The sequence below is a fragment of the Miscanthus floridulus genome, chromosome 13 (assembly GCF_019320115.1).
Source record: "Miscanthus floridulus cultivar M001 chromosome 13, ASM1932011v1, whole genome shotgun sequence".
Lineage (NCBI taxonomy): Eukaryota > Viridiplantae > Streptophyta > Magnoliopsida > Poales > Poaceae > Miscanthus > Miscanthus floridulus.
The window spans coordinates 67,667,806-67,680,056 of record NC_089592.1 but is presented as its reverse complement, the minus strand read 5'-3'; the positions used below and the strand labels follow the sequence as shown (position 1 = coordinate 67,680,056).

The following is a 12,251-nucleotide window of genomic DNA, read 5'->3' as shown; positions in this document are numbered from 1 at the left end:
CTACTTACAATAGGGTCAAGTCATTGTTTGCATGGCCGCAGATGAAGCAAGCTGTGCAACAATTTGTGCAGCAATGTGAAACCTGTCAGCAGGCAAAAGTGGAGCACACTAAGCTACCTGGGTTACTTCAGCCTCTACCAGTGCCTACTCAAGATTGGGAGATCATCAGCTTGGATTTTGTCGAAGGTTTGCCAACATCTGACAGGTACAATGCCATCCTGGTAGTAGTGGACAAATTCTCAAAATATGGCCACTTCATCCCTATACATCATCCATACACTGCTATTAAGATTGCAGAACTCTTCCTGGATAACATTTACAAATTACATGGTTTACCCAAAGCTATAATATCAGACAGAGATCCAATATTACTAGCAACTTGTGGAAGGAACTGTTTAGATTGACTGATACACAGTTGTTAATGAGCTCAGCCTATCATACTCAAACTGATGGACAGACTGAACGTCTCAATCAGTGTTTGGAGGGTTTCCTTAGATGTACAGTACATTCCCGTCCAAGCAAGTGGAGTAAGTGGCTGGCAGTTGCAGAGTTCTGGTACAATACTGCACACCATTCAGCATTGGGTACATCTCCCTTTCAAGTGTTGTATGGTCAGAGTCCTAGGCAGTTGGGCATCTCAAATCTGAACCTCAGTACTGTACCTGAGTTAGAACAATGGATGAAAGACAGGGAGCTGATGAACAAAGTTATACAGCAGCAATTGCAAAGGGCTCAACAGAGGATGAAATCACAGGCTGATAAACACAGAATTGAGAGAGTGTTTGAGCCTGGGGATTGGGTATATATGAAGCTACAACCTTATGTGCAATCATCTGTAGCTGCAAGAACCAATAAGAAGCTCTCATTTCGATTCTATGGTCCCTACAAGATTATACAGCGAGTTGGAACTGTGGCTTACAAGCTTGAGTTACCTGAAGGCAGTAAAATCCATCCTGTACTGCATGTCTCATAGCTCAAGAAACATGTTTCAAAGGAGGTGCCAGTATCTACAGATTTGACTTCAGTCAGTACTGACCCACTGATAGTGCAAGCAACCTGAAAAGCTGTCGAGTACAAGGATCATTCGGAGAGGTGTTAATAGAGTCAAACAGGTGTTAGTGCAATGGAGCTCTATGCCACCTGAAATGGCAACATGGGAAGATGAGGCTGATGGGCCACGGGAGCAGGTGCAGGAACAACAGACCGAGGACAGTCTGAATCTCAAGGCCGGGGGAGTGTCACAGTATGACAGGCGGGGTCCATCTATCAGTGACTAGGCGCAGGGCTATAGGTGATCCGGCAAGACGGTTGAAGCTGGGTGCTGTTGCCAGCCTGGCAACAGTCGCAACGGAGAGCTATAAAGGGGCGATGGACGAGGGAAGATGAAGGCAACGAATGTAACAGATTAGTTGTCAATTAGCAGTAGAAGTAGAATCTTATCTCGGAATCGGCCGCTCCTGTAATCAAAGCATTGTTACATTCGCAATAAAACTCACCCGATTCGCCCCCAAATCCTTCCACCCATATCGTGTTGGTCACACACCATCAAACCCCGTTTGGTCACTACTGCTTTTTTATATGGAAATAAACTAATTCCTACTAAAATTTCTATATAGACTCCTTAGCCGATTTATCTTACACTTTGCGATCGCACTGCTCTTTTTTTAGAAGCCTTTTGTTTTCTTGAAGGGGAGTAAAACATCAACCGTAATTTTTATTAGAAGGAAAAAAGTGCCGGTCATTTTATAAGTACAAAATAATGCCTAAAATCGTACAGTATGACAACCCAACAACTAAGAACTCCATGCAACTTTAAAAAGGTCATTTATCCAATTGTCGGATAAACTCTTTCTTTCTTTGCATTTGCTGAGCACAGAAGCAATCAACCACAATGATCATAAGATACTATTACCTCCGTCTTAATAAGATAAATATATATTTTTTAATTATGCACTTGCACTATAGCTAGAAACGAACTCCTTCGTAGATTGACCTAGCCCACGACCACTCCATGGGTGGTGATGAGGTCAACAGGTCATGGGCGACATTGGCCACTGGATAATCCATATTTTTTTGGTAGCCGACCAGGTAATTAAGCCGAGAGTGACCTGACACTTGAGACCAGGCAACCAAATGATCAAGATACTGCCGTTAGAGCAACCTCAGTGTATATGAACCAAGTAGTTTATATACATAGGACCCACATGAGCAGTCCATAATTATTGTTTTGTTCCCGTAATGTATAAGCCAACAAGTCCCAATTTTTTTACAATTTGGCCTTTTTTTAAGAAAATTTACGTTTGGCCCTCTAGGGAGACTTAAACTCATCTTTGGACCTGGGGGTTGGCGCCAGGACTTATGGCGCCGAGGTAAAACGTCTCGGCGCCACAGATCTTGGCTCCTGAAGTGCCTGGCCGTGCACAACAGGGCATCCTAGGTGGCGTTCACGTAGCCGGTACTTCGGCACCAGAATACATGGCGCCGAGCTCGACGCCAAGATCTGTGGCGCCGTGTATTCTGGCGCCGAGCATGGATTCAAAGCGTGTGGCCGCAGTTATTCTGGCGCCAGAACAGGGGTGGAGCACACTCGAGCAGGGGAAGAATGCGATGGTGGTCGGCGCCACAGATCAACGATGGTGGTCGTCTCCGCACAAGAACAGGGGTGGAGCACACTCGAGCAGGGAAAGAATGTGAGCGCGGAGCTGCGGGGCAGGACGGCTCAGTGTGGCTGCAAGGAGAGGCGAGAGGAGCGCCCTTCTATAGACAGCCCGAGGCAAAGATTGGCTGGCCGGCTCACTCATGGCCATGGCAGAGTTGGTACGTGGAGGGGCGACCGGCATGCGTGGTGCAGCAGCTGGTCGGCGCTGAGGCGACGCCCGCGTTGACGGCGCACGCGACGAGGCGGACAAGGCTGGTGAGGACGGCCGCAGCGATGTGGGTGGAGTAGGGCGACGTGCGTGATAAATGCTACCAGGAGTGTGCCTAGCTAGCTTGCTCTGCTGTGGGCTGCGTGTGTGTTTGGCCAGTTGATAATCACATTAAAAAAAAAGGTGTCCTGGAGATGTATAGTTGAGCTATATTGCAGCATTAAAACTTCGATTCAACATACTTTTTTTTCTTTTTGTTTTCTAACCTTATCTTATTTATTTGGTGATGAAAAAATGAATGTTAAAAACAATTTCTATAACTAAAGATCTTCTCTCAGAGATTATAAAAAAGCCTGCCCTCTAAAAAGAGGACCCACGAACACCTCTTCTAAACAAATGGATTCTAGCTAAGGGCCTTTTTTGAATGCCGTAGAAAATACAGTATAGGAAAATAAAGCCATTAGGGTGATACTACTGTGTACTCCAGTACATTTGGGTTCATCTATCTATCTACGTATCTATATACACATACTTCGTAGGTTCCAAGTCACATGTACATTTGGCCATGTGCCTGTCAGTGTATCGAATTAATAAAGCTTGTTGTTTCTTGAAATCTACTAGTTGAAAGGGGGTACATACGTGTGCCAGGAATTTCAAAAGATTGTACGTCTTGGCTTTCGTCTGTTGTGATTTTCTTTTTGTCCAGCTAAACACACCTTTCAGATCGATCGTTGTTACTTAGCTTTCTTTTGTGATGTTGACAGTGGTATTCATACATGGGCACCGTGTCAGCCCACAGCAGAGCAAGCTAGCTATGCACACTCCTGGTAGCATTTATCACGCACGTCGCCCTGCTCCACCCACGTCGCTGCGACCGTCCTCGCCAGCCTTGTCCGCCTCGTCGCGCCCGCTGTCAACGCAGGCGTCGCCTCAGCGCCGACCAGCTGCTGCACCACGCATGCCGGTCGTCAGAATACATGGCTCCGAGGTCGGCACCAAGATCTGTGGCGCCGAGCTCGGCGCCATGTATTATGACGCCGAGGTACCTAGCCACGTGAACGCCACGTAGGATGCCCTGCTGTGCACGGCTAGGCATCTCGGAGCCAAGATCTGTGGCGCCGAGACGTTTTACTTCGGCACCATGAGTCCTGGCGCCGGACTCCCAGGGTCCAAAGATGAGTTTAAGTGGAGGGCAAACGTAAATTTTCTTTAAAAAAAAGACCAAATTATAAAAAATTGGGGCCAACAAGTAGTCTATAGGTTGGGTTCCATCTGATATAAAAAATTTGTCATATCCAATCTTGTGCAAGATCAAGAAGCGAGATTGAGGAGTAAGAAAAGGTAATATTTTTTTTATTCACTATGGATAGTCCATAAGCTTATGGGTACCTTTTTACTATAAACTATTCTATGGACTAGTCTCACAGTGTTTCAACTAGCTGGTGGATGTTATTTTAGGCTCTATTCGGCTGTCATTATAAGCTTATCAGTCATGGTACAGTATTTTTTCTCTCACAACAAAACAGCATCAGCCAGCTTATAAGCCACAGAAACGATCAAGCGAACAGGGGATATAACAATGCTGGGATTGGTGTGAGAAGTGGTTGCCTTAGGGCAAGAAATGCAATGTGTGAGGGGTAGCTGCTATCTGTTAAGCTATTTAGAAAGCAAGGAACAAAGCTTGCTTTGACAAGAAACATGTTAAGATCATTTGTCATGCATGCACTGATGAAGTATTGGGTAGGTCTCTATGGGGAAATAGACAGGAAGAAGCTGATTGAAGGTCTGAACACTATCGCCCTGTTCGCTTGGGCTTATTTGGCTGATAAGCCATGACTGAAAGTACTGTTGGACTGATTTGGTGTGAGAGAAAAATACTGTTCGTTGGCTGAAAAAGTACGGCTTATAAGCCAAACAAGCCCAAAGCAAACATGTTACGAAGGAAGATGACGGAACTTCAAAGGTGACTGGTGACCATTCAGAAGGAAGTGAGGATAACAGGTGAAGGGTGGGCAGGATGGTTGTCTTCTTAGGCCCTGTTTGAATCTTCTAGATTTTAAGAATCCAGATAAAAAAAAATCTCATAATCCAGTGTCTCATCCAAACCGCCTGAATTTTAGAAGAATTTTAACTCACAGACTTTCGGAATCTCAAAATCTAATAATACTGTTAGGATTCTTTTTATCCGAATTTTCAGAATCCCCTTGGATTGAGACGGCTTCTCTGGTAGTTTGGTTGGTGCCCTATGTGGGCGGGTGAAGTCAGGACTCGAGCTGTGTTGTTCGTTACCAGGGGCTTCTCTTTGTAGAGGATTTTTTTTTTCTCTCTCTCTGTCTGATCTAACGTTGCTTCTAAACGCTCTTGTATTTCCGTTTGTGAAGTGGAATTGCGGGAAATGGGGATCACCTAGATTTTGGGGGAAAAAATCATTCCCGTAAAGCGTAAAGCCATGCAGTCAGGGTCACAGGCGTTCGGTTTGGCACCGGCACGGCGGCACGTGACATGGCCCATTCGCCGGGCACGGGCAGGGTGATGTGATGAGGGCAGCAAGGACACTGAGCAGGCTCACGCTCACCGTGGAGCTGCATGATTGCCGATTATTGTTGCATCTTGAATGCCTGCCCTCTCTGGCGTGCTGTGTCCCCCTCGCACCGCCATCCATCTCTGGACGCCCACTCGCCGCTGCCTGCCTCCGTCCAACTGTTTGATTGGAATTTGAGGCCGTCTGCACGAGCCGAGCAGAGCCGATGCTCATCAAATCGCTGTCTCCTTAGAGCAGCTGGGCCTGCCTGGAGATGGACCTTGCCTTTTCTCCCTTCTTTTCACTCATTCCTTGCCTCTATGGGGTCCAGGAAGAAATTGCCCTTTTTATCTTGGCACCGCATGGAAGCCCAGGGAGACTGTAGAATAGCCAGTCGTGTAGACTGTAGAGTATAAGATGATTTCCGATGCTCTGCAAATTTGGTACTGCAACATCAAGTCTTTCTGTGGGACGTTAGTGACAGAAACAGCTTGTTCTCAACATGTTTTCAAAACTTAGAAGAAAGACCTTGGACAGTAAAGAAAAACTGGATAGAGGGCTTCCCAGTTCCCACTTCCCAGAATGAGACCACAAGGAGTTCAACGGAAATGTACAATCGAGCTAGTGTCGGTACAAGGATCTAGAGAGAATAACTACACATCCAGGGGCAGGACAAGGGTACGAATGTGGGAATATTTGAAATCATGAAGCTCATGATTCCTGTGCTGCCGTTGCAGTCGCATCCGTCAGAATATTCAGAGCAAAGAGCATGAGCTTCTTAACTGTTGTCAGCAGGATCTTCTAACGATAAAGAAAGTTCAAGATTAATTCCTCCCAAACATCCCAACACACACCCCACAATATATGATTGAAAAATACTAGTACTGCAATATGCAAAGGAAACTGGACACCCACGAATTACGCTCCAGGAAAGACAGATGGTGACCGTGTGGAAACCTTTTGTCCCCAGTTCATGGCACTAGTACAAATCAGGCAACTTGACGAGGCGTCTGGACCCTTGATCATGGCATGGGAATCTTCAGAAAAAGAGATCACAAGATTCTTATCACATCTATCTATCTAAGCCATGCCCATGATATGCTACATAAGTGTAAACACCCTGTTCGCTTGATCGTTTCTGTGGCTTATAAACCAGCTGATGCTGTTTTGCTGTGAGAGAAAAACACTTGTATCATGGCTGATAAGCATGACTGATACGATCAAACGATTCCATGTTCTTGGTCCACTACAGTCGTTTCAATAGCTGCTGCTCAGGTCTCAGGAAGCCTGACGGCAGTCGTTCCAATAGCTGCTGCTCAGGTCTCAGGAAGCCTGACGGATTTTCCCAGTTCCAATGCTTGTCTAAAATTGTTGCGATCCGAAAAAGCCTCGTTATCTGTTCGCTGTGACTATTTGATTCGGCCAGTGACTCGATTGGTTCATTGCTGCGCCAAGTCTTCCATAGCTTTAAGCTATCTGCAGAGATTAAGGTCCTCCACACGGACTCTGCTGCATTGACCTCCTGAATCTTTAGCTCTCAGAAATCCAAGCACGGTCATTCAGTGCGGTGAGTGATCAATACTGTACAACCATTGCTCGTTGATGTTTCTGGGAAACAGCTGCATATCCTGGTGAAGGATTTTCTTCAACATAACTTGAATTCCTTTTACTTCTGATGTAACTAGAGTGGAGGTGACAAGATTTGGCAGGCATGATATTTGCAGGGATAATCCTTGTCCTGCTTTCGAATGTATATATTCTCATAACTAGTATGTCAGTACATCCCTTAACAGTATGCACAAGACCAGTACAGCCGAGACAGCAACACATCCTTTTATTTGACTCCCAATCCAACGCATGCAGTCCTCATGGCACATAGCAGCTCAAAGTCTGATTCCTCACATCTGTTGGCCACCCTTAAAAGTAACTACCAAAAGAATAAGGCAGTATGTTTCTCAAAAAGAAAAAAGAATAAGGCATATATCATTGTATGCGAGGAATGTGTCGTAAATTCGACCAGATGGAACCTTACCTTCCATCAAACATCCATAGAATTCAGGAGTCACAACTTCATTGCTACAATCCCAGCCTAACTCGCCTTCAAGCAACAAGGCAGCTTCATCAACACTTCCACAGATTATAATCCATATCCACTGGACTCCAATGCATTCCCATATTTACCTACCAATGCAGGTCAAGTTGCAGGGTAACGGGGAAACGAAATACTGCATATTGTACATGACTATATTTATTACGAATAAATATGTTTATTAACCAATATACAAGACACCGAGAACCCATGCAACGAATGCTCTTGTTCTCCTAACAGGACAACTTAGTTCAGCTGTAACAACATGCCATCATCTTGCGAGAAACCTCGTCCGAACAAAGACAGGAAGCATATGGTGGCCTCCTTTTACTCTTGTTGGCGGACAGCTAACAACAGCTACCTTATCACCTGAAAAGGGCAGAAGCATATGAGCACGACAACTGAAAGACTTTACAAGCTTTATTAAGGAACAATAGACAGTAACAGAAAAACCGTAACACATAAGAATGGATCTTAGGATTAGAAAGTCAAAAAAATGCTATTGGGCGGCACTTTAAGAACCAATCGCCTATAGCTTTATTCTCTTAAAATATCAGTTCAGTTCTACATGAAAGGATTTATTCATTACACAAGTTGACGAATGGCACAACAGGAGAAACTCAGCCTTTTTGTTGCCCAGCAAGTTTGCCACCACTACATGCCTCATCCACCAAAATAGAAATTTAGACATTTATTTGTGTCAACTAATTCTGGCGGTATAAAGGTACTATCTGTGATGTGTAAAGTGAAGTACTAGCACACTCAATCACTCATAAAGCAGTGTATTTCAGCTTTCTTAATAGCAAGCTCACATGAGCAACCCAGGTCAAGCAGTCCACCATTATTTCAAATAACAGCATATGTCTGTTGAAGCAATTGGCTAACTTATTCTAAAGGGTGATGTAAGAATAAAAGCTTGAAAGAAAAATCAATCACAAGGTGCATAGGCATGTAAGGTGTCCAAGGCCAGTACGCGTGGATCCTACTTTATCTCTTTGTTGTCGAATGCACAGAATTTCTATTAACTTGGTAAATCTCTAAGCTTGTTCATGTGATGGTCAGTTTTTTTCATACATGAATAAGACAATTAGTTGTTACAGAATTTTGTCACAATAGAGCAAGAATGATGCACTCATACGAGGACATGAGCAAAATTTTGTTATAATCAGAGAGATGTGATTTTGGAGTAGACGTATTCATGCTGTACCAGAAGTCTAAAAAAAAGCGCCGAACAGGAAGCACAGCAAAGAAATAATGGAGGTGTCAAGAAACTAACAAGCAAATGACCAATAAAGAGATAAGATATTTATTAGAGCTAAAAGCAAGAAAAGGGATTCAGGAATCAAGGTTGTTAAACTATCAACATAAAGTAGCGTGAACTAGTTTCACTCTATTGAAGGAAATCAAGGCAGATCTGCAAATTCTGTATCTACCACCTTGTCAATAAGAACATACTAATCCAGATAATCAATGCTACAAGATACTAGAGAAAAGTCAATTAAACAAGTGGAACTGATTGTAAACAACACCAAAAATGGAACAGGTGCATTCCATCGATCAAACAATGTGACAAACCACCTAAATCAACATAACATTGTTAGCTTTGCTCTGCCATTTCTTTTCTTCAATCCAAATTCAGCAGAACAAAAAGTATCTTCTAGCCTTAAACATATAAGACAGGTTGATGACACTTGAACCTCAAAATAGATAACATGCACAGTAATTACTAATCATAATCAGCTTAGCTACGGCTCACATTAGCACTAAGATAACAGCAACATGCCTATGCACATTTAAAATGACTAGATGCTTTAGTTAAGTTATGATTTATAAGCGCAAGTGCTTAAATTCAATTAAGAACACCATGCCAAATTAACTAAAATCAATTTTGTAAGAATGCTTATAGCTGCGCATAGTCTTTGATAACACATGGAAAAAAATGCTAATGTAATTAACAGCAGAAAGTGCCTAAACATCTTATGACAAACTTTGATTTTGCAGTATCCACAGAATTCAGATTTGCGTGATTGGTTATTCAAATTCTAACAAAAGGAAATCAGCAAGTGAAGCATATCCTGATCAACTAGCAGACAATGCACGACCATATAGAAAAAAAGAATTTAACAGGACCTACACGGCTACACCACATGATGATCACTTATCACAGAATACCTAAGCCATTGGGTCCACTAAAAACAATTTAGTTTACTGAAGCTAAGCAATTCAACTCATGCCCCAAGGATACAATACAAATGTAGCTGAGTAAAGTTGAGAGATTTGCCGCGATATGCTTACCTGACGACTGGAACCTCTGGCTCAATCAAAAAAGGCATCCCCCTCGCGTGCCTCCGACATGACTGTATCGGACTCGGGGTGCGGAGGCCACTCAGACGACACGGTCTCGCCGCTATTGGCAGGTCCACCAGCTCCATCCCCAGTAATAGCCTGTGCGAGCTGCGTGGGCGACGCCGAGATAGGAGCCGCCAGCTGCGCATCGCCGCCGACGCGGACGCGGCGGCGCGTGGTGGTCGTGAAGCGGATGGTGACCCGCGTGGTCGTCGGGTCCTGCTCCGACGGCGCGGCCTCGTCGGCGGCGGCGGCGGAGGGGATGCGGAAGCGGCAGACGGGGCAGGAGTTGTGCATCTGGAGCCAGGTGACGATGCAGAAGGAGTGGTAGAGGTGGGCGCAGGGGAGCTTCCGGGCCTCGGAGGCGAGGGGCAGGTCGTCCTTGCAGATGGCGCAGACGGCGGCGGGCTCGGCCACCTCGACCGTGGGCAGCGCGGCGATGGAGGCGGCCGTGGCGGGGGGCTCCCCTCCTCCGCCGAGACCGTGGCGGCCGGGGCGGGGGCGGGGGCCGTGCTGCTGGAGCACGGAGACGGCGGCGGCGGCGGCGACGTCGAAGGGCCCGTCGTCGTCTTGGAGGCGGTGGCGGTGGACGAGGCGGCTGAGGTAGGCGCGCGCCTCGTCGGGGTCCATGACGAAGTCGAAGTCGTCGTCGGGGTCGTCGGAGAGCGAGGAGGAGGAGGAGCCAGAGAAGAGCAGCGGTGGCGGCGGCGGCGGAGGTGGAGGCGGAGACGGGGTGCTAGGGTTCTCCTCGATGAAATCGCTATGGCAGAGCGGGCAGAGGGGCCGCCGGGCCGAGGAGGGCGCGACCGGCTCGGCGGGCAGCGAGACCGTGGCATCGCACTCGTAGCAGTAGAACTCCGGGGGCGGGGGCGGCTCCGGCGGCGCGCCGGCGGGCGGGGAGGGTGCGGACGAGGACATGGTCGGGACCGACCGACCCCCTCGCGGGGTTCTGGCCTGGGGGGCTCCGCCTTCGGGTCCGGGGGGCTCCTCCGCGTCGTCGCCCTCGTCGCCTCTTTCCTCTGCCTTGGTTTGGGGTCGGGATTTGTTGCGGGAGCACTCTGCAAGTCCGCAGCGGCAGTCACTTCGGCTGGGCGGCGCGGGGCCCGTCGTAGCCTGCGGGCTGTGGGTGTTTCGCAAGGCGCAGCCGCGTCAGCGCGTGAAATTCTGGGCCTGGAAATGCTATGGTGGGGTCCGCGCCCGCAGGTGATGCGGCGGAGACGCGGAGCAGTTTCCCAGCGTCCGCGTAGTTTTTTCCCTCATCACTCGCTCGGATTGGGATGGGTCTGCCGATAATTGGTCTTGGTCGTCAACCAAACCCAGCGCTAACTTTTTTGTGATTAAATTTTGATATAAATTCAAAAAAAATATAAACATTCACGTCAAAACGACGCTGTTAAATCTTAAAATTCAGGGAGGGAAGGGCACTCATGTCAAGTCAAAAACTTAAAACTCGGTGAGCATACTCCACATATATCTAGTTGTTAATTGACACATTGGAAGATGGACATACACCACAGACACGTCTCTTTTGACGGGCCAAGAAACATTCTTAGGGGGGGGGGGGGGGAATTTTCGGTACCTTTGTTCTATTGTGCAACTGAAAAAAAAACTCTAGACCATCTTTTCTTCGGTTGTCCCTTTAGTGTGTGATGCTGGCATTTTGGTGTGACCTGAAACTTGAATTTGGAGGCGATTGATAGAGTGGAATTGGCTAAGTCGCTCTTTTTTAAACATAGTATAAATGCAAACGCTCATAAACATGCATGTATACTCACCTCGGTGAACACACGCACACACACCCTATTCGTATTGACACCTTCGATAGACCGGGCTTGATCAAGAGATCTTTTGATCGATGAAATCACCATAGGCGCATCGCTGTTCACGGGTACATCGGCTTGCGTCTTAGTCGATTTGGACTACGAGAAGTATATATTTTCACAACAAGAGACCTCTTGCTCACCAGAAAAAACCTAGTTTTGGGGCAGAGTTAGCTGTTAGGTGCAAGTTCTTAAAGAAATCATTTCTGTAGGACTTGCTTTCTTTGTTTTAGCTTTCCTTGTTTTTGTAAGTACAAACTTATGATTTATACAATGACTTCAATAGGGGCTTCTCCTCCTGTTTTTCTCACACACAAAAAAAAACACTCCAATCCACACGAAGAATATATCTATCCAGACAATACCTGAAGTGGCGTTATGATGTGTAATGGGTTTGGCGTAGGGAAATGAGATGGGTTAAGAATGGGTGGGTATGATATAGGGCCCGAGGTTCACGTGCTTGCCAACACGCTACGTCCCCGTTGTGTCGACCAACACTTGGTGGTTCGGCGGCTAAGAGGTGTTTCACAAACCTCGTCCACACGATTGGACACCGCAAGAACCGACCCACAAGTGAGGTAACTCAATGACACGAGCAATTTACTAGA

General features: G+C 46.4%; 1 protein-coding gene across 1 annotated transcript; it reads right to left on the bottom strand.

Annotated features, from left to right (window-relative positions):
• Positions 1-7,523: 7,523 nt before the first annotated feature.
• On the bottom strand, positions 7,524-10,915 carry LOC136501364 (E3 ubiquitin-protein ligase RING1-like). Its single transcript, XM_066496877.1, has 2 exons — positions 9,773-10,915; positions 7,524-7,846 (listed from the first exon to the last, which is right to left on the bottom strand). Exon 1 carries the CDS (start codon positions 10,739-10,741, stop codon positions 9,794-9,796), a length of 948 nt encoding a protein of 315 aa, XP_066352974.1. The 5' UTR covers positions 10,742-10,915; the 3' UTR covers positions 7,524-7,846; positions 9,773-9,793.
• Between the last annotated feature and the right edge of the window lie 1,336 nt (positions 10,916-12,251).

Excerpts from the sequence above, each read along its gene's own strand:
- LOC136501364 (XM_066496877.1), bottom strand. The coding sequence starts at position 10,741 with ATGTCCTCGTCCGCACCCTCCCCGCCCGCCGGCGCGCCGCCGGAGCCG.